At 45.1% G+C, this 21,441-nt stretch overlaps 1 protein-coding gene and 1 long non-coding RNA gene across 4 annotated transcripts in view; one reads left to right on the top strand and one right to left on the bottom strand.

Annotated features, from left to right (window-relative positions):
• C12H16orf86 (chromosome 12 C16orf86 homolog) overlaps positions 1–7,795 on the top strand; it is a 257,140-nt gene extending 249,345 nt beyond the window's left edge. The window contains exon 5 of one of the 2 annotated variants that reach the window (XM_078669328.1): positions 7,353–7,795. In XM_078669328.1, coding sequence (XP_078525454.1) covers positions 7,353–7,507 — 155 coding nt within the window. In that variant the 3' untranslated portion in view covers positions 7,508–7,795. Of the gene's footprint in view, positions 1–7,349 lie in introns of both variants that reach the window. The other variant, XM_078669327.1, reaches the window with a different exon arrangement.
• The window catches only part of LOC144798450 (uncharacterized), a 1,486,395-nt gene that overhangs the window by 1,378,786 nt on the left and 86,168 nt on the right, over positions 1–21,441 (bottom strand). The gene's annotated exons all lie outside the window — the stretch shown is intronic.

Below are 21,441 nucleotides of genomic sequence, written 5' to 3'. Positions count from 1 at the left end.
TTCCTCCATGAAACCAGTGGGACTGAGGCAAGAAAGGGGGCCATACAGGGCCCCCTTGTGCCCCACTCCATGTGGCTGCACACAGGGGGGCACAACATGTGGCCCCCTGTTTGCATGTACCCTAGTTCCAGCATGACATGGACTTCACAATCCATGCCATGCTCTAATTGCTTTTGACGTTCCCGTTTCCGTGCCTATTTTATAGGCAACGCCAAAGAAAACGCCCGCCAGTGATTAAAAACATCATAATATGGCGGGCGGATCTCATGCAGGTATGGTGCAGCGGCAGCAAGGCGGTCCTGCCGACGCACTGCTAAACTCGTAAACGGGCCCCAAGTGTTGACTCACTTGGGCAAGACCAATCTCAGTCAAATGAATTTCGCTAATATTAGATAAATTTGACCACAAAATACTGATCCACACCTTAGAAACACACATGGGCTCATCCAGATGGGAGCTTCCATGAAACTTCCTGTCTCCTTGCATCGTACTTCAGGGATACATTATGTCCTTCATCATCTTCAACCTCTAAGTGAAAGCTTGTGAACATTACTCACTGAAGAAGCAGCAGGCTCCATCAATATGATAACACAATAGTAACCTATACATAGGCTTTCCTGTTTTCAGTTTCTATTTTTAGTCAATTCTGGTGGGGGGGCTTTTCGGTGTTTTCAATACCTTAAAAAAACACAGTGGTCATCAGTGGTTACACATTTTCGCTCCATTAAAAACAACAGAAATAGTGTTTTTCCAGTGTTTATGGAACGTTTCGCTTTTATTATTGCTTGCATTTTGAACTGATTGAGGTATATAGACAGTATTCATACAGTGTATATGAGGTCCAAATACATGTTTACAAATCAAACTTATTGTAGTACACACTACAATACTTCTTCAGTGGGTCTTTGGTCATGCACGCTCTTTCCTTCCCGTGTACACTTTTACCTGTGAAAAGGCCCTCTCAACATTGGCACTTGAGACGGGCAACGCCAAAACCGCCAGTGCATAATTTGCTAACTCTGGCCACTGACATAGTTTTCCATGCCAATACTGGTGCACCTGAAGATTGTAATTCTCTGGGACAGGCTCTGCAACAAATGCTTTGAAATGGGCGCATTTGCCCTCAGAGTTATTGAAGCGGTCAAAAATGAAGCAGCACTTTTGAAAGTCCGGAGAAAAATTCCCCTTTATGGCAGGGATCTAGAACTTGTGCAGAGTACCACAGTGAAGCTTCATTGACTTCAAATACAATGATTTGTGAAGGGACATTTCTATGCATCATTGCAAGCCATTTCTCAGACATTGTTAAACAAAATTTCCTGAGTTGCTCCTCAACCTTTCTTTGCTTACCAAGTGGCAAGCACTCTAACATGGAACATGTTGCAGTGCCAAAGTCACCAAAAGTGTCTTCCAGCCTACTCTCAACGAGGTGTTTCACATCTACACCAATGATGCCGAACACTTGGTAGACAAGGGTGTTTTCAGACTCTATTTTGTTTTATTATTTCCACTACAGCAGTCATGTTTTCCTGTAAAATGTAAGAATGCAGTAGTGTGTACTTTTTTCACATCACTATCAATATGCGACTGAAGACCCTCATATTTCTTGCCTTTGGCATCATCACTCAGAAAAAATGCTGCAAACTGTTGCCACATGGGTAAAATAGCATTCACGGCCTCTAGGACTCAGAACCCCATTCGAGTACACATCTCCAAGCTTAGTAACCCCTACCTTCTTCAGTGGCCTCAAGGCCCCTTGTTCCTGGGCTTCAGAGATGCTCGGATGCGCCGCGATCTGCATAGCAGGGGCGCATATATACTAAAGCCGAGCGCGTTTGGCCAGAGTCTTCCAAGCCCAAGCAGCACACTTGACTGAGTTATTTCCTTCCAGGAGGCTCCCTCCCCGCCGGACCATGGCAGTTAGCGGGGCCGGATGCGCAGTATCCTCCTCAACCGCAGTGTGTGGACGGTAACGCTGTGGGAAATACCAAAAGTGTGCGAATTGCGCTTGAGCGCACAGATAATACAATTGCAGATCTGGTGCTTCAAACCCACCCCGATCGAACGGTAGCGCCAAAGTGTTCCAGCTACATCTTGGCTGCTTTCCAGCCTACACAAGTGACAGCAGACCGGACTGTAAAGTTTTAAAAGTGCCACATTTAGCTGCATTGGAACATTAACAAATGAATAGAGAAGCTTGGGCAATATAGTCATTTTTACAACTGCAATCCTGTCTGCAAGCAATAGGGGCAAACGGGTCCAGCGTGTGATTTGCTCTGTGATTCTAGTAATAGCATGCCCGAAATTCATGGCCAGGACCACTTCCGCGTCCCTATGTATCCATATTCCTAAGTACTGCACCAGGGCAGTTGACCAAGATAGCGGGAAATCCAACTCAGTCTCCTGAGTACCATCAGTCAATAGGAAAACTGTGGGCTTCGCCCAGGTCCGAATACCTTTCAAATACCATTTACTCACGCAGTAAGGCGGGAGATGTGTGGCTGGCTCACGAACATATAGCATCATATCGTCCGCATACAAAGAGACAACAAGTGGCCGCTGTCTAAACCGGAGACCGGCATTAGCATGTTTTTGGCGGATTTTGGAGACTAAGGGTTCAAGTGCCAAAGAAAATAACATTGGGGATAATGGACATCCCGGTCTAGTGCCCCTCTTAATTGAAAAGGTATATGTAATCCACCCACTGACCCGCAGCCTAGCCACTGGCTCCGCATACAACAATCTCACCCAATTCAGAAAGAATGACGGCCTGCCCATTCTTTGCAAAACTGTAAACATATACCCCCATTGTAACAAATTAAAGGCTTTTGCTTCATCTAGCAGCACTGCAACCGCCTGGAAATCCAAATCATGTAATACTGCGAATATGGTTCGCAAATTATGTACAGTTAATCTCTTAAGGACAAAACAGGATGAGCTTTGGGACCAGTGGCTGCAATCTATTCGCAATTATTTTCACCAAAATCTTTGCATCAATATTAATTAAGGACAAGGGCCTATACAACTCATTTTTATTTGCCTCTTTTTCAGGCTTTAACAGCGTGACGATTAGCGCCTCCCTCAGAGACTGAGGCAGCATACCCGTCTCGTATGCTTCAGCATATACATCCAGCAATCTCGGTGCTAACTCCTCAATATAGGCCTTATAAAACTCGCTAGGTAGCCCGTCTAAGCCTGAGGCTTTGCATGTGGGGAGGGACATTATAGCTACCTTCACGTCTTCCACATCGAAAGGCTGTGTCAGAAACTCTCTCTGGCCCACAGAGAGCCACCCAAGCTCAATGTTTTCCAGATATTCAGAGATCTCTACCTCACTAAACGGTGGTCTATCCCCATATGGTTCAGAGGAAAAATCCAAGAGTATCTTGTATCCGAAGTGGAGTGTCGCTCGACAGCATCCCCATCCAGCATCTCAACAATATGTTCCTGACCCTCGGCATTGAGTTCTTTTGAGCCAGTGAGTGACTAGGCCTACCCTCCTCCCCACATTAGCGCGCTTTGCTTTGTCCAGATCTATGCAGGATCTCTTTATCGGCTGTTTGGTTATGGTCTGAAACCAGGTCCCCGATTTTGGCAAGTGTTGCTGGTGCGGGGTTCGACTCATACTCCTGTTCCAGCACTGTGATCTGCGCTGCCAACCATCGGATTCTGTGTTGGAGATCTTTCAGGAGTGCCGCCTGTGCACCAATGCATTCCCCCCATTTACTCACTTTAAAAGCAACCCATAAGGTCCCCGCACTATCGACTGAACCTTCATTTTCTACAAAGAAGTTCCTGATGGCATTTCTTATTGTGTCACGAAAGACAGGGTCATTCAGTGAAGACTGCTGTAATCTCCATTGAAACGGGGGTCTCGCACACTCGGGGACACACAGCTCCAGCATCACAGGGGAGTGATTCAAGAGTGTTTTTGAAAAATGGCTAACTGTGACTGCCCAGGGGCAAGCCTCCTCGGACACCAACCATTAGTCCAGTCTGGATCACAACCTGTGTACAAATGTGCTTTCCCTGACTGTGGGATTTCGGAGTCTCCATACATCCCTAAGACCCCCAGCTTCCATCAACTTTAACAATACCTGTGAACCCTGCATCCCACGTCCCACTACACCCTGTGAGCGGTCTAGACTAGTATCCAGGCATATATTAAAGTCACCGCCAAAAAGCACAACCGCGTGGGGGGAACATGGAAATATGTCACCATACATCATTGAAAAAGCAGGATCGTCAATATTGGGTCCATATACATCAGCCAGCAGTACTGTTGTGCCTCCCAACTTCCCCATGACTATTACCACTCCGCCCTGCTCATCTACCTCAGATCTAATCATCGTAAATGGTGTACCTTTTTTAACTAAGATCATCACACCTCTAGAGTAAGAGGAATACGATGCCGCCACTCTCATCCCAGACCACTTAGCCCCCACATTAGTCTCAGTGAATTTAGTAAGATGCGTTTGCTAGAGGAAAGCGATTTGCACATCCAGCCTATCTACATAGGCTAAGACAGTACTAAGTTTTGGGGGGTTATTTAACCTGCACACATTCCAAGTTAAAAGCAACATTATCTCAGTTATAGATCAAGGACAACAGAGCAGCAATTAAATCACCAGCTATTAACAAAACAAAACAACAAAAACAAATGCAGCCCTCAACCAGTGGATGCACATATGCACATTTTAGCCATAACCTTACAAGGAGCACTTTATAAGTCAGCGCCTCTCACTTCATATACGGCACAACACATTGAGAGATTCACTGTTCCTTATCGTCTGGATCATTAGTGGTTTTTTCGCCTGCGCTTTTTCAGAGTTTTGGCATGGTCTAGTGCAGCTTTTGGGCTGGTTAAGATCTTGGTGGCACCCTCAGGACCAATTCTAAGGCAAGCCAGATACAGCATTGCGTAGGGAACGTCCTATGACATCAGGAGATTTTTTACTGGTATAAATTCTCTCCTGGCTGCCTGCACCGCTGTTGTGAAGTCCAGGAAAAAGGACAGTGCGTTTCCTTGATAGCTTATGGAACACTTCTCTCTAGCCAGTCATAGAATAGAGTCCCGATCCCTATAATTTAATAACCGAGCTATGATGGGACGCGGCATTGCTCCAGGGACCGGATGAAAAGATTGTAAAGATGCTTACAGCATACCAACTAGCAAGTGGCAAGGATCTCTTACAGGGAAGCATTTCTGCTCAGGTATCGATTTTGACAAGTCCTCCCACAACTTTTTCATATACGTAGCTGAATCACTGCAAATACCAACAATACCACTCCAATCTTTGTTGCACTTGGTAAGAACTCTTTGCAGCAGCATTCCAAGTGACACTGAGTTCCATGTTTTCCAAAAGTCGGGTGTCATGTTTTCACCACTATCCCAGATGCTTGGTGATAGCACTCTTTTTACATATACCTGTCACTACACCTTGCATTGAACGTTTAAAGCCTGGGGTGTTTGGCAATTCACCTACTATCAATGCTGACTTGCTAGAAAAGGAGGCTGATGTATCAAGGGGTTTTACCCATTCTCTGTGGGTAAAAGTGATGGTACATATTGGGAAAGATTCTTATGAAACCAGCCATTTTACCCATCAGTGAAATAATCAAACATAGCCAAAATATCAAATATGATCTTATTTCCTGATTCTATACAATTTATGAGATAATTAACAAGACCTAAAACATGCTTATATATCCTGCATCTTTAGACCACAAAACTTGAAAAAAGCAAAAGGAAGAAACAATAGTATAGCGATATCCCTAAACAACAAACCTCGAGTAAAATAATGTTAGGCCAGTCTTTCTTACTGCTACCTTGCTAGTTACAATGTATTGGCCCCTTCAGAAATAAAAATGACTCTTTCACTCTCCTTTTCCTTTCTTTGAATGGAATTTAGTTTGTGGTTGTGCAGGTGTTTTTCAGTGTTTATATATTTACACTGGTGAGGGCTATTTCTCTTTCGGTGGGGTTTTATCAGTTATTATAGGTTTAAACCTAAAACAGGACAGCCTACATATACACATTACGGCTTTGGATTTCTCCCATCCTATTAGGTCAAAAGAACCCTGTTAAAAGGTGTTGGATCAGCTTGTAAGGATGATGAAGCTCAAAAGTGGACCTGGCACCCTCGACAGAACATAATTATGTTCCTCCTACAAAAATAATTCAAGTACCAAGTCAAAAGAATCTAAGCAATTTCCTTTATCTGTGTAACCAAAATTGACAGACTGTGCCAACAGCCAAACTAAACAACCAAAGAAGCAACAACATTTCTAAGCAGTTCACAGGTAACAACCATCTTCCCTTCTTAGATTGCCTACTAGTTCTAATGACTTTGCTATAGTCTCACTATTTTCAGGGGGAGACTAATAAAACCTGAGGTATCCAAGATGCAAAACCATTCCCACAGATCAAATGTTGCAGGTAATTGTAACTTATTTCTAATTTTACTGACACAAACAAAAGTTGAATGTTAAAGGTCTCTTTAATCTTATATCAAAACCAAGAGTGATTCTTATTTCTGGCAAATTATGAAACACATAAATATACATAGAAAATCCTGAAAGGGTAACCAGGTAAAAAAGTCCAATATGTCCAACATTTTAATTGAGAAGTTCTGGGGACATCATAAAACATAAGACCTTAGACAATCATAGATCACCACCAACCACAAGATGGCCACATGCGACCATATTAAGTTACCCATTATGTATTTTTATAGTGCATGTTTACTTTGGGTAGTTTACTTTAAAATATCTTTTTGTAAACAGACGTTTATTGAAACAAAGTAGATGAAATACTGGACAATATTGTTTGTCTGCAATAAAAAGAAAATTAAACTAAATTGCATTGTTCAAAACACATTCTGTCCATAGTGCAGGAAGACTGTTGAAGCTATTTGCTTTAAGATGCAGCCAACAATGCGCATTGCGTGGAATTAGAATGTGTAGGTTTTGTTTTCCTTTTCATTAATATATTGCTGCTAAATCAATGGAAAATGGTTAAGGCCAATGGAATTGGCTATTCTATATCTGTGGTGTTTACTGCCGAAGTATGGATTTAGTGCACTTGCCACGTGATTTTCGTTGCCGAATTCCTTAAGAAATATTGTGTCTAGCTCATAATGCTTCACAATGTGACATTTCTTTGTACATAAAGCTTGCACAGTGATGATGATAAAAACCCCATATTTCTCCAGGACCTGAGAAACATGGTCTCGTTTTCAAAGTTCACTTTGAAATAAGGATTTTGCTGCCAGTACATTTAATGCAATGAAAGCATGCAAACATTTAATACATGTTTTATGTTGTAATAATCTGCACTGTTTAACCAGCAGGGGTAAAGGAAGACAATCTGAAAATGATGAAAAGCCTGTCCTTTGGGAGGCAGGTGAAGCCGGAGCTGGACAAGTCGACCCAGGTTGACATTGACAAGATGCTGAGTGTTTGTGCTGCTCACCTGGTGCCACCGCTCTCACCACAGTATAAATAGAGAAATATGACTGAGTACAAAATACATCTCAGCATACATCTAATCATAATCTTCCTTTGTCCGTGGGGAACTTCCTGTTTGGTTATCATAATGCAGCATAAAAGGAAATTAGACATTTATGTATATTAAAGTAATTTAAACATCAAAGCACTACAGAATTTGATTATGTTCAGTAGAAGCATTGGAAGGGTGTGTTTTCTCTCCCCCATGTAGAAGCACAGCTATGTTGATTCCTACCTGCAAATCGTGGCAAGGCACACAGTCTAATGTGATGATGCCCATTGGAGCTACTTAATGTGCGTCCCAATTCCTGCATCAAGACCATTGTGTGTCTCCCTTGCCACAGTCCTTACACAGTGAGGTTAACAGCCTCATGATGCCCACTGCGCATGACAAATTAAAAAAATACCCTAAGTAAAAAAATGACTGTGACTATGTGTTGATCGTCTTGCTATGCTGATTTGTTGTTTCCCTTACCTTCTTTTTTCCCTTTTTCCTCTCACTGCTTGTGAACATTGAAAAGAGTGAAAACGTCCTCTCAGTGTCTAGTGTGCATTGGCAGAGTGTTTTTTGTACACGGCCATTGTGTCCCGGTTTGTCCATGATCTGTTAGTTGTTGAACAACTGGTAAAACATGCATACTTTGATGTGTGCCCTGCTCACTTCCAATTTAGCCTACAACTTCAGAACATCTGAACGGGTTTTTCACAAAAACAATAAAATGTTCCGCATGACAAAGGCTCCTGTGGCATACAAATGTGGTGACCGTTCCGTCAGCAGTCTTCGAGTTACGTGCACAGAAATATCTTATATGGAAAATCCCATTTGGCATGTCCTCAGATGCCCTACTGAACTATTTTTCCTCTGGCGCAGATAAATTGGGATTGGCAAATGAATTAGGGTGAAAGAATGAGATAATCTATGAAGTAAGGTGTCATCCTTTGTCGTGGGGCTAAGTCTTGCAATCACACAGTGTTAGGTTGACATGAGCTTATTAGAAGTTTAAACGCCATTTTTCCTTTCTGCTGCCTTTTGCACAGGGCACACACTTTATTAATTGTTTAGAGTTTGGCAGAGTTTTTTGCTTCACACGAGAATAACGTGTTTTTCTACATTAGTAGCCTTGCTTGGTAAGCTTAGTCTGACCAGTGAGTGCCGAGGCCTTCAAGGTTATTTCAACACTGTGGTTGTTGTTCAGACTGATCAGCGCACGTTCTAGACAGAAGACATATGCAGCTGTGGCCACCTCCGATATTGGCGTGTTTAATAATGCACTGCGTAGGCATGATCACATACACTTGGAGAACATTTGTATGCTGAGAGCTTGTGCAAAACTTGATGTGATCCACTTCTGCTAATACCAGAGGTATGGGGCCGCCTATGTAATCCCAAGAGACCTTCTGTAGTTATAAAATAACCTACTAGCAAGGGAGGGTGAAATATAGGTATATTTTAAACCTGTTTCCATTTAGCATTATAAAATGCTTTCTCCCTTTGTATTTTATGGAATAGTAACTATGCTGACAATCTTGTTTCTAGTAATATGTCTGCTTGAATTAGCTAAAGTGCTGCGCATGAGAACACGGCGTTAGAAATAAACATTTCAAACTTGCTTGTGTCTCTTTTTACTCCCTGTTTGGACTGGTATGAGAGTATAACGAAAGAGTGTTCTTGTTTTCCACATTGCCTGAGGTAACCTAAGTCGCATGTTCTGGGTTGTCTAATCATTGGTATTTTTGCTAAAGGTCGAAGAGCCAATGTGACACTGATGCTAGTCTGGTAGGGGATTTTGGGTACTAAGGTGAGTTTTTGGCACACCCTGATTCACTGAGGTCCTGAGTCTCTGTGCACAGTTCTGTGTCTGAGGAGAATCCCTGCAACATGGCACCCTAACGATGGTGGTCTTATTTCATGACACTTGAGTAGTACTTATTTCTGATGGATACATCAGCCAGTGGATACCTCACCTTGTGAATATCCCCCTGCGTCAGCAACATTCGGAAATTCTTTTGGAGCTCCAGGCCGACGTGGACGACGTCACAGAAGCACGGCATCGCGTGCGGCTCCACTGACGTCCCCGACCCCATAATAGGCCTACATCAGCGTGATGACATCAGTTCCCTTTTTTCCGCGTCATCGACGCTAACGGTTTTCGAGGGATCCTCTGTAGCTTTTATAGTAACTTTGTTACTGTTTGTTGGTTTTCGTGTTTCTTGTATCGCTGTCTCCTGTCGAGATGTCCTCAAAGAAGACCGGATTCAAGCCATGTGGTGAATGTGGTAAAATTATGTCAATCACGGATCCGCATGAAGAATGCGTATGGTGTCTGAGCTCAGACCATGATGTCCAGGGTTGTTCATCCTGTAAGAAGATGAATCCCAAGGCCCTTCGTGAAAGAGAGGCGAATCTCCTGGTTGCCAAGTTGAAAGGTAAAAAGGACAAGAAGGCCTCGAGATCGCGATCGAGACGGTTGAAGTCGAGGTTGAGGTCGAAGTCGAGATCTCCTTCGAAGTCATCATCGGGACATGCTTCCAGGTCGACAAAAAAGAAGCACAAGAAGAGGAAGCACGGATCTCGACACCATTTGGGTAAAGATTCAGATTCGAGACCGAAGTCACCAAGTAGAAGGCATCGTAGAGATTATACATCTCCTTCTCCAGAGGTTCTGGATCCGGAAGGTGAGGTCTCTCCCATGGAGTCGCCGGAGCATTCACCGGCTCCGGTGTCCAATCCCTCTCCGGCACTGTCTCGAACACCAACTCGAGAAGAGGTAGAGGCTCCTGTGCCTGAGGGTTTGACAACTCCGGCTCACCAACCCGAAGAAGAAGAAGAAGTCGACAAGAATCCGGTGCCTTCTCGAGAGCAGCCTGTGGGGTCATACCCTCCCTTTCCAGGCCCGGGTCAAGACCCTACTCAGTATTTAAACGTGATGTAGGCAGTCTTCTCGAGAGCCATGTACCCCTCTGGAGCACCGGTTGGTCCCATGGGTCCGATGGCTTTTAATCTGAGAGTCCCCCAGACGTATGCTCTGGCGTCTTTCATACCTTTTATGCCGGCGCCGCCGAGGTCATCAACGCCGATTCCTTCGTCACCGGCGCTGTTTTCTGTCCGACCTCGAGAACAGCGGCCATGTCCTCCGGCTCCGAGCTCGACGCCGCCTCCGGCTCCGTCGGAGTCGATTCCGAATCCACCGACGCCGTTCCCAAAGGAGAGGTCCAGGCGTGAGGCACAGTGGCTTATGGAGGAACAATGATACAGAGAAGCCGAGATAGAAGAGGGTGAGCTACAGGAATCAGAGGATTTCTTTGATGACTTAAGGGAGACTAGTAGACTGGAGCAGTCTCCGGATTGGGATTTAGCCCCTGTCTCAGATGCCCCTTCAAAGGATTTGGCTCCGTACCATGTGGTTAACAAGAAGGCAGCAGAGCTGTTGAGTTTGAACCTGCCTACTGCGGAATATAAGTCTAATATTTTGACAGAAGTCCTCCACTCCCCATCTTCTGTGGTAGAGCCCATGCTTCCTTTCAATGAAGCTTTGACGGAACCAATCTTGGAGGTATGGAGTAGACCTCTTACGGCTCCTGCAGTTTCTAACGCTGTTGCAAGAAGGTATACGGTGGCTCCTGGAGACCCAGACTTTTTATCTTCACATCCTTTGCCGGAGAGCTTGGTGGTGCAGGCAGCCTGCTCCAAGAAATCTGCAGGTGCCTTCCCTCAGGTGCCTGGGGACAAAGAATCAAAAACACAAGACCAAGCAACAAATAAGGTCTTTTCATCAGCGAGCATGGCTCTCAAGTCAACAAATGCCACATGCCTCTTGGGGCGTTACATCCATGCCTTGATGGATTCTGTGAAACAGTTGCCCCCTAAAATTCCAGAGGAGGACAGAATTTTTTTTAATGAGGTGCTTGTTGACACTCAAGCTGCTGCTCGGCAAGTTATCTAGAGTGGGTTGGACACAGCTGATTAGGTCATGGGTTCTTCAATTGCCACCAGAAGAGGGGCATGGTTGAAGTCTTCTGAATTCTCTGCGGATGTCCAGGCTGCTTTAATGGATTTGCCCTTTGATGGCTTGTTACTTTTTGGGAAAAAGGCTGATGCTGCATTGGAGAGGTTCAAAGACAGCAGAGCAACAGCTAGGTCTTTGGGTCTGCAGTCTAGAGGAACTGTGGGAAAAAGGTATAGGGGATTTGGAAGGTCCTCCTTTCGTCCCTATAAACAGTCGCAACAGCAGCAACAGCAGCAAAATCCACTGTATAAATCATACAGAGGCAGACAAAAAGCTCGTCCTCGGGGACGTCAAGCCTCCTCCTCCTCCTCTTCTTCCTCTTCCCACCCCCCACCAACTTCAGCAAAGCAGCCCTAGATCCGCCATTCCGGATCATGCGGGTCCTGTGGGGGGTCGGCTTACCTATTTTCTACAAGATTGGGAATCGGTCACATCGGACCTTTGGGTTCCCAATCTCGTGGAGAATGAGTATGCTCTTCCCTTTCGGGAGTTCCCACCAAATTACCCTCCTTGACAAGGGTTTTGCTCAGAGGACCACCTGTTGCTTCTGCAGGAGGAAGTCCTGGCGTTATTAAGAAAAGGTGCGATAGAGGTGGTTCCGGAGCAGGAAAGGGGTCAGGGATGCTACTCCCGGTATTTCCTGATTCCCAAGAAGGATGGCAGACTTCGTCCAATCCTGGACCTCAGGATCTTGAACCTCTTTCTGAAGCAGGAGAAGTTCAAGATGCTCACCCTTGCGCAGGTTCTTCAGGCGTTGCTGGAAAAAAACTGGATGGTGTCGATCGACTTGCAGGATGCATATTTCCACATCCCCATCCTGAAGTCACACAGGAAGTATCTCCGTTTCACGGTGGGTTCGCAACATTACCAGTTTGCGGTCCTTCCGTTTGGTCTTACTACTGCATCTCGAGTCTTCACCAAGGTGATGGCAGCACATCTCAGAAGGTCAGGGATACCAGTATTCCCTTATCTGGACGATTGGCTGATCAAAGCAGAATCTCCGTGAAAGTGCTCCATCATTTGCAAGTCACAACTCAGTTGTTGTACAGATTGGGTTTTTCGATAAATGTGCCCAAATCTCACCTGGTGCCCTCAAAGCGCAACCTGTTCATTGGTGCTGTACTGGGTCCAACTGTATGTCGGGCATTCCCTCCACCTCAAAGGATTCGCGACATACAGGAAATGATTCCTATATTTTACAATGGAGCGGTCGTTCCAGTCCTGAAGGTCCTCCGTCTGCTCGGTCTGATGGCTTCTTGCATTCTGTTGGTCAACCATGCACGCTGGCACATGAGGGCACTCCAGTGGTGCCTCCGCAGGCTGTAGTATCAGCATAACAGAGATCTCAGGGAGTCAGTGAGGGTCTCCAGAGAAGCTGCAGCGAATCTGTCTTGGTGGAGCGTGGAGGGCAATCTGTCTCAAGGAAGGCCCTTCCATCTTCCTCCTCCGGTTGCCACAGTAATAACGGATGTATCTACTTTAGGGTGGGGTGCTCATCTGGGGGATCTGGAGATCAAGGGTCTTTGGTCTCCAGAGGAAAGGTTGCTTCACATTAACCTTTTAGAGTTGCGGGCGATACGTTTAGCGCTCAAGGCCTTCCTCCCTTCCCTTCGCGGTCAGTCAGTTCAAGTCCTGACGGACAACACTATCGCGATGTGGTATGTCAACAAACAGGGAGGAGTGGGGTCGCATTGTCTCTGCAGAGAGGCTCTCCGTCTCTGGTCCTGGGTTCAGGACCATCAGATTTGTCTGATGGCAAATCATCTGGCCGGGGTTCTGAAGGTGCGTGCAGACAGTCTCAGTCGGCAGTTCTCAGCCGATCACTAGTGGAGGCTTCATCCGAAGGTGGTTCGTCACGTCTTTCGGACGTGGGGGACTCCTCGGGTGGACCTATTTGCCACTCACGGGAATGCTCACTGCCCGTCGTTCTGCAGTCTCCAGTATCTGGGGGACGCGTTTCAGTTGAGTTGGGACTCAAAACTCCTTTACGCGTTTCCTCCCAAACCCTTGATTCCTCGGGTTCTGAGGAAGATTCGCCAAGACCGGGCCCAAGTCATATTGATCGCCCCGGATTGGCCAAGAAGGGTGTGGTACACAGATCTTATCCACCTCTCCTCGTGCCCGCCGCTCCGTCTCCATCTCAGGGCAGATCTCGTCTCTCAGATGGAGGGGCAGGTTCTACACCCCAACCTCCAAACCTTACACCTTCATGCCTGGAGATTGAACGGGGCAACCTGAATTCTTTTTCTCTCCCCATGATGTGGTGGATGTCATCTTATCAGCCAGGCGTCATTCCACCAAGTCTATCTACTCTTATAGGTGGTCTAAATTTGTCTCTTGGTGTGGGGAGAAATCCATTGACCCTTTGAAGGCTCGATTGTCTGACATTCTTCAGTTTGTGCTTTCTTTGGCTCAGCAAGGGTTTGCTGTAGCTACAGTGAAAGGTTATCTTTCGGCCTTGTCGGCATTTCTCTGTCTGCCGGATCAGCTGTCCTTATTTAGATCTCCTATTGTTTTAAGGGTTCTAAAGGGCCTTACAAATACATTTCCTCCTTCTCCCTTTATTGTGCCTCAATGGTACTTGAATCTTGTGCTCACTTTCTTGATGGGTTCGCCTTTTGAACCTTTGCACAAGTGTCCCTTGAGACTGTTGTCTTTTAAAACGGTCTTCCTGATTGCAATTACCTCGACAAGGAGGGTAAGTGAGCTTCAAGCTCTTAGTTCAAAGCCCCCATTTTTGACCATTCATGCTGAACGAATGGTACTCAGGACCAGGGCTGCTTTTCTGCCTAAGGTGGTAACCCCTTTTCATCTGGGGCAATCCATTACCCTCCCTACCCTCATCCTTCCAAGGAGGAGATACTTCACCGATTGGACCCTAAGAGGGCGGTGAGCTTCTACTTGGACATAACGAGAGAGTTCAGAGTGGATGACCAGCTCTTTGTGGGTTTTGTTGGAGCCAGAAGAGGCAAGGCGGTGCACAAGCGCACGCTGTCAAGATGGATTGTCTTGTGTATCAAGATATGCTACTCTCTGGCGGGTAAGGAACCTCCCGAAGGGTTGAGAGCTCATTCTACTAGAGCAAGGTCTGCTACATCTGCTTTGTCTAGGGGTGTACCTGTAGAGGACATTTGTAGAGCAGCGACTTAGGCTTCCCTCCACACTTTCGCGAAGCATTACTGCTTGGATTCCAAAGTGAGGAGGGACGGCCACTTTGCGCGTTCTGTCCTCCAAGACTTTCTGGTATAGGAGAGTGGACACCCTCCTCTGGGAGTGGGGACTGCTGTGGGACTCTAGTCACAAAGTGAGGAATCCACTGGCAGATGTATCCATCAGAAGAACAAGTTACTTACCTTCGGTAACGCTTTTTCTGGTGGATACAGTATCTGCCTGTGGATTCCTCACATGCCCACCCGCCTCCCCGTTGTCCACTCTTCTATACCTAAGATAATGGCATTGTTTTAATGTATATATGTTACTGGCAAATGAAGTGTGTTTATTATACTTGAGTTGCTACATTGTCTTCACACTGTGTGAGTTACTTTGACTATTTTGTACTGTGTACACTGTGTATATATCTACTGTTATCGGTCCGTCCGTGTGCCTCGAAGGCACGGAAAAAAGGGCGGAACAGATGTCATCACGCCGACGTAGGCCTATTATAGGGTCGGTGACATCAGCGGAGCCGCGCGCGATGCCATGATTCTGTGACGTCGTCGGCGTGGAGCTACACAAGAATTTCCGAATGTTGCTGACGCAGGGGGATATTCACAAGGTGATAAGAGTCATCCCTGGGGCGGTGGGTTTTACATACCTTACTTTTAACGAAGGTGACAGTACCTATCGCTTAGAAGTCACACTTGTACACTTCGGCTGAAATGCTGTTTTCCACTGTGGAAAAAGTTTTGACAGCAGTACAAATGGAGATTCTAAAGGAAAGCGCACTGTCGCAGGGAAAACGCATGTTGGTTTTTATCCCGTATCCTGCCTTGGAGGCAGTGACGAAAGCCAGTGTACCTAACTCTAAAGCTTTGCACCCACGGTGGATACAATGGGCATCATCATTGACGTCTCCGGCTGTCACGTTCATTTTTGACGCCTCCTTACAGTCGCAGGAATTTTTGCAGTGTGAGTTTGTTCATCCTGCTCCGTTGACTATGCGCCCTTTGGAGGATTTCCATTGTATCATTTACACTGATGGTTCAGCGCAAGTTGCGCATGGGTCTAAGCACACATACGTCTCAGCTTGCGCCATTGTGGTTGGTACCATGGTGAATGGTGAATTCAAGTCAGATCTCGTACATACGCAGACATTAGGGGACTGTACCGCCCAATTGGTAGAGCTCCGTGCTTTGATGCTTGCATTAGAGTACGCTGATCCTGGTGTGTCTACACTCATTGTGAGTGACTCTTACTACTGTGTCCAGTCTTACAAGGACAACCTGTTCTTTTGGACTCAGAATGACTTTCGTGATTCCAAGGGTAGCACAATAAAACATAAAGTGATCTGGGTTTGAGTGGCTGAATTTAAAGAGCAGCTGACACTCGTGTATGTAATTCATACTCTTGGTCATCAACGTGTGGGAGTTCACGCTGTTGGCAATAGTTTGGCCGCTGAGGCCGCGAAGACAGCAGTTTCAACATATTTGGTTGCAGCAGTTACACGTTCCAAAAGTAAGGTTGATGATGACATCTTGGCAGCAATTGCCGCTACTGAGAAAGGAAATAAATATCCTACTGGATTTCCTTCAAAGTATTCTTATCATTTAAGTCCTGAAAAAGTTCCTTATGTGAAAATACCGGACATTGGTGAGAGATTGATTCCCAACGCGGACCGCAGGTCCACACTGATTACAGCTGCCCACGAGGGTGTTGCGTCCGCGCATGCAGGCGTTTCGGCTACTGTATCTCAGTTACAACAACATTTCTGGTGGTGGGGACTGTACAAACAGACGGGTTATTATGTCCTTCAATGTGACATTTGTAAGCAGATAAAACCTTCAACTGCTGCGCGTCTGTCCCAGACACAGTTGTACATTTCTAATAGACCACTTGGTTGTGTTTATTTAGATCACTGCGGACCTTTTACCTCTGATACTGCGTATAAGTACATCTTAGTTGCAGTTGATTCTTGCACGCGCTTTGTATGGGTGTGGCCGCATCGCAGTGCTGATTCACGTACTGTCATAATAGATTTGCGTGTCTTTGTGGGAATTTTTGCGTGTGGCACCTTCCATTCGGATCAGGGTCCAGCGTTCGCCTCTAAGGCGTACAAGGATGCCATGGGTTCATTGGGGGTCCAAGTCAAATTTTCGGCTCCATACAGACCTGAGGGTAATAGTGTTGTGGAACGAATGAACCGAGACTTAAAGCAGTCATTGACAGCCCGAGCTATAGGTACAGGCCGGAACTGGCTAGCCCATCTCAATAGCGTACAGTGTGCACTTAATAGTCTCCCTAGAAGGTCTCTGGGTGGGCGGACTCCATACGAGATGCACTTTGGTATCAAAATGTTCGTCCCGGACCTTGAAGGTCTAGACCAGGTGGCGGCAGCTGTCCCCTTTGACGCAGATTAACATTATCATGTTTTAAAGAATCTACAAGAGACGGTCTTGCAAAGGAACACTTGCCCTCCACATCAGATGCTGCGTTGCAGATTCCGGTAGTTGGCTGGCTACCCCGAGTTGGAGAACTGGTTCGAGAGAAGATCGAGAACAAGAAAGAATTTGGTCCCTCATATTGAGCTCCAGTTCCTGTACTTGGCGTGCAGGGCACAAGAACAGTCATTTTACCTCCACTTCCAGGTCGTAAGGAAAAAAGGTACATCTCCATTAACAATATCAAATTACACAAAGTGGCCGATTCTTCTTAGTATGACACCTGCGGTCTCTTGTCCATCTATACTGAGACATTCTGTTTTTGCTCCATCTCCTAACACCAGGCCTGACGTTTGCCATCAAGATGCCTGCTGTTTCAAGTCCTTTATTGAGTATCCCACCTGATGATCATTTTGATGATACTGAGTATACTTACCCCACAGACTTATCGATGCCCGATTTACAAACCTGTTTGGCAACTGAGTCCAGATTTTCATTTGACACTAAATCTACCACATCGAAGTCCCCTTCAAAAATCTCTGTTTTTGCAACATGGTTTAAAAAACATTTTTGATTCCTCCTTGGACTTACGTTTGGTTGGTACTTTTTTCAATTTTTTTGTTCATGTCAATTGGATTTGTGGTGTATTTTTTCTGTCTTGTAAACGGAGACTACGTTGACGAGAGAACGTCTATTCGGCACATTAATGAAACATTGGCACCCCACTCCTCATCACACAGATTGAAGAGGGACCTGACTTTTGTAAACATTACTGCTTGGCCCATCTTAGATGGGATAGTATGGGATGCTGTTAAATTTCGAATACATGGCCCTACAGAGGTTATAAATGTCCCGAATGTCCTAAGAGTTTCTATGGGGGATGTGTTTAAACAAAATATACGCTCTTACGATTGCGATTGGGATGAAACATTATGCTGCTTTTGATGCTGAAGATTTATATTTAGATTCGGCGAATTATGGTGATTTGTTTTGATATCAACACTTTGGAAATCATTTCCTGCATAAGGCAAACACCAGGAGGAATGTGGTTAATTATACGCAATGGGAACATTGCCCCGCTCCTGCTGAAGGCAGCTCCAGTTCTCTTTTAAAGAGGTTCACCTATTTTACTGATTTTAATCAGTCAAATCCCAATGCATTTTATTTTAAGATGACCGAGAAGTCCACTTCCAAAGTTAGACTTACCAACACAAAATTGTTATATTCCAAGTCCTTTCTTGACCAATTGGCTATTGGGGGCTATGAACTGTGGAAAGATACTATTGATCTCAAATCTGTTTGGGGTTCTAAACGTTGGCAAGTGCAAGGCACTGAGGCTTTGCATCGTGCATGTCTCATCCCAAACCATATGTTGTTTTTGAATTCTACTATTTCACAAGCCACCTGCTTTGGATTGGCTACTACTAAAAAATTAAATGCTCCTTCTTTTCCAGAATTAGAAGAATACCCCGGTTGGGATAATAATACTAGTTTTTCTATCAGAGAATTACCGACCCTGTTGCTGAATTCTACTTTTAACATATCCAGTTTGGATCCTAATGGTTGGTTGTTGTGGCACAAAAGTGCAGATTCTTGCAAACATCGTTTTCTGGGTTTAGCCCCTGGCTACACACAGGTTAGGGTGGATCCCCGTTTTGAGAGTGACCATTCTCTGTCTACCTATTCCGTAGGCAAGTTATGTCAGAAGTGGCTCAAACACTCCATTTTAGCGTCAGTTAAGCTTCATTTGTCTACATAGACTGACGATGTTGATCTAAATGATGTTGTCAAGGGCCCTGCTTCCGGCAGATCCAAAAGGTGGATATATGCTATTTACAACGAAGTTTGGAAACTATCCCAGATTGAGGCTGCTTCCCGCTTAAGAGCTATAGATCAAGAAAATTTAGAAAAGGTGCTGGCAGTGTAGACAACAGCATTAACACAGTTTCATCCCGCATTTTTACTTTAGATAATATTGTTTCATTTGTTGTTGATATTGTGCAAGAAGATGTCTCTGTTTTGTACCATGGTCAAAATCAATTGTGTTCCATTATGCAATTTGCATGGACTTTGCAAACGTTAAAGGCAGGAAAAGTGCCTTGGCACTACATGAACACATCATCTTTATTTGCCCCTTTTAACTTGACTGACAAGCAGCGTTTTATGTCTTTGAAAGATGCAACTTTTTAAATGTTACATGTTGAAAAGTTAGAACCTTTGCAGTTTTCTGTGGCCGAAACAAATTCTGCTGTGTGGCTCGTCCATGAGTTAATAACATTACCTTTCCCTTTGTTCAAATTCGAAGCTTGCATGAAGTACTACGCAATTCGCAGATATGAACCTCTGGGCACCGCTTATCTCCATGAAGCTTGGACACTACCTTTTACCTATAGGTGCCTGAGGGAGGGAAAAGAGGTTTATTTGAATGGTGAGGATTGCACAACCACACCGGATCGCTCATTAGTGTGTAGGAATATCCCTGATCACATGCAGGATACAAATACCACCTAGACATTTATCGATTCCTGATTACACTCACGAAGTCAGGCTAACAGCGGGCTCAGGCGTAGGGGGCGCGACCTAAGGGGTGGTGGGTGGGGAGGGGGGAGTTGTAAGTTACATAGATGTGGGGGGGTGGAGATTGAGAGGGGGAAAAAAATAAAAGCGGACGTGGAACTCCCAGGTGCTATGGCTGCACCTAGCACTGAGTTGCTGCGATTTGAGAAACGTTGCACAACGCCGCCCGACCTCCGGGTTGTGGGCTTAAAGGCTGTGTTAAACGGGAAACGAAGGTTGCGGGGAGCTGACAGCAGGGAGAAGATGAATAACTGCTTGAACCCTGTATTTCATAAGTCTGCAATAAAAACTGTTAAAAAAAAAAAAATTGTGTGTAGGAATATCCAATTGCATGGCTCCTGCAACCAGGATGCGCCTAATTTAGCCTGCTTTTTGAAAGGTACAACGACGCCTGCTATCATACCCACATTCACATTACTAGCAAACGGTAGTTATTTACTTTTAAATAATGAAGATTGTTGTGGGATGTTAGCTGGAATTCCTTACATCGTTACGGTCTCTGAACGTGCAGTTTGTTGTAAAAACGTAATGTTTCCTCCTCCACATGGAAAGCTGGATGTTTCCATCTGGCCGTCGATTCCGACCTTGAAAGCAGAGTTCAACAAGATGAGTTGCATAAGAGCTCTTTTGTCTCAAAAAGAAAACGCCCTTACATCTGCTCGTGAAACATTTGTCCTTCACGTGGCAAACACCCGCACAGAGGTGCATGCTTTATTAAATAAGGATTTGCCCTTGCATTTCGGAGAATTATTTCACACTATCTTTAATGCTTCCTCCACCACGGGGCTGGCTCACTTTTTTAAAGTTGTTAGTAGTGGCCTTGTGAATTCTTTTCAAACTATATTTGGTGTGTTCCTGGCATTTTTTCATTTGATTTTTTCCAGCTTGTGTGGTGGATTTCCCTTGATGCTCGCTCTGGTTGCAGGAGTGCTTCTGTTACTCTGTTTATTTCAAAATGGATGCACGTCCTGTGTTACAAGACGATCTGCCACGGCTGTTGCTGCTCCGCAACCGAATGCTTGATTATTATGGAGCGCTGCCTCTTGCTACATTGAGTGCAGCTTATGGATTATCGTTTCGATTTTCCTTTTTCACATGCGTCCAGCCTGTCTTTCGTTGCCTGAGCTTCAATTTCGACTGGGCCCTGTATTTGTGTCTCTGCAATAAGTTGTCTCCCAACGTGGATTATGATCAACTGATGAGCCCCTTAGTCGCTCATGAAGTGCTGGCGACGGGATTATGGCCTTTGCAGCGATGCACGGAGTCCTGGGACATTGGAATGTTTTTGCAGCGGTGCATGACTTCTTGGCACGCAGTTATATGGAAGAGAACCCGAGTTGTCCTCTGATGGTACCAGAGGCTCCGGTTATTGAGGAACATGTATGTTCCTTCCCATTACTGAATTGGATGGCTGAAATGTTTTCAGAGGAGAACAAGGACTTCCTGTTGGAGGCTGTTGCAACGTATTGTGCATATACACTGTTGGAGTGAGATGCGTTTCCTCTTCTCTATCTTTCGTGGCCGACGTCACATGTTGGACATCGGATTTTTTTTATTATTTTTGCTATCTTTATTTTTTTCCAGGCCCATTTACTTCACTGTGCCCGTTAAAGTGAATATTGATTTGAAGTATTTTCAAAATTTGGAATTTACTCCCGATTTTCCCTTATGGCAATTTGAACTTGATTTTGACTCTTGAACTTGAACTCTGCGTTCCAAATTTGCCCCCTTCTTATCCGTGCTCAGATCAA

The sequence above is a fragment of the Lissotriton helveticus genome, chromosome 12 (assembly GCF_964261635.1).
Source record: "Lissotriton helveticus chromosome 12, aLisHel1.1, whole genome shotgun sequence".
In the NCBI taxonomy this organism is placed as follows: Eukaryota; Metazoa; Chordata; class Amphibia; order Caudata; family Salamandridae; genus Lissotriton; species Lissotriton helveticus.
This window is presented reverse-complemented; position numbering and strand designations above follow the sequence as displayed.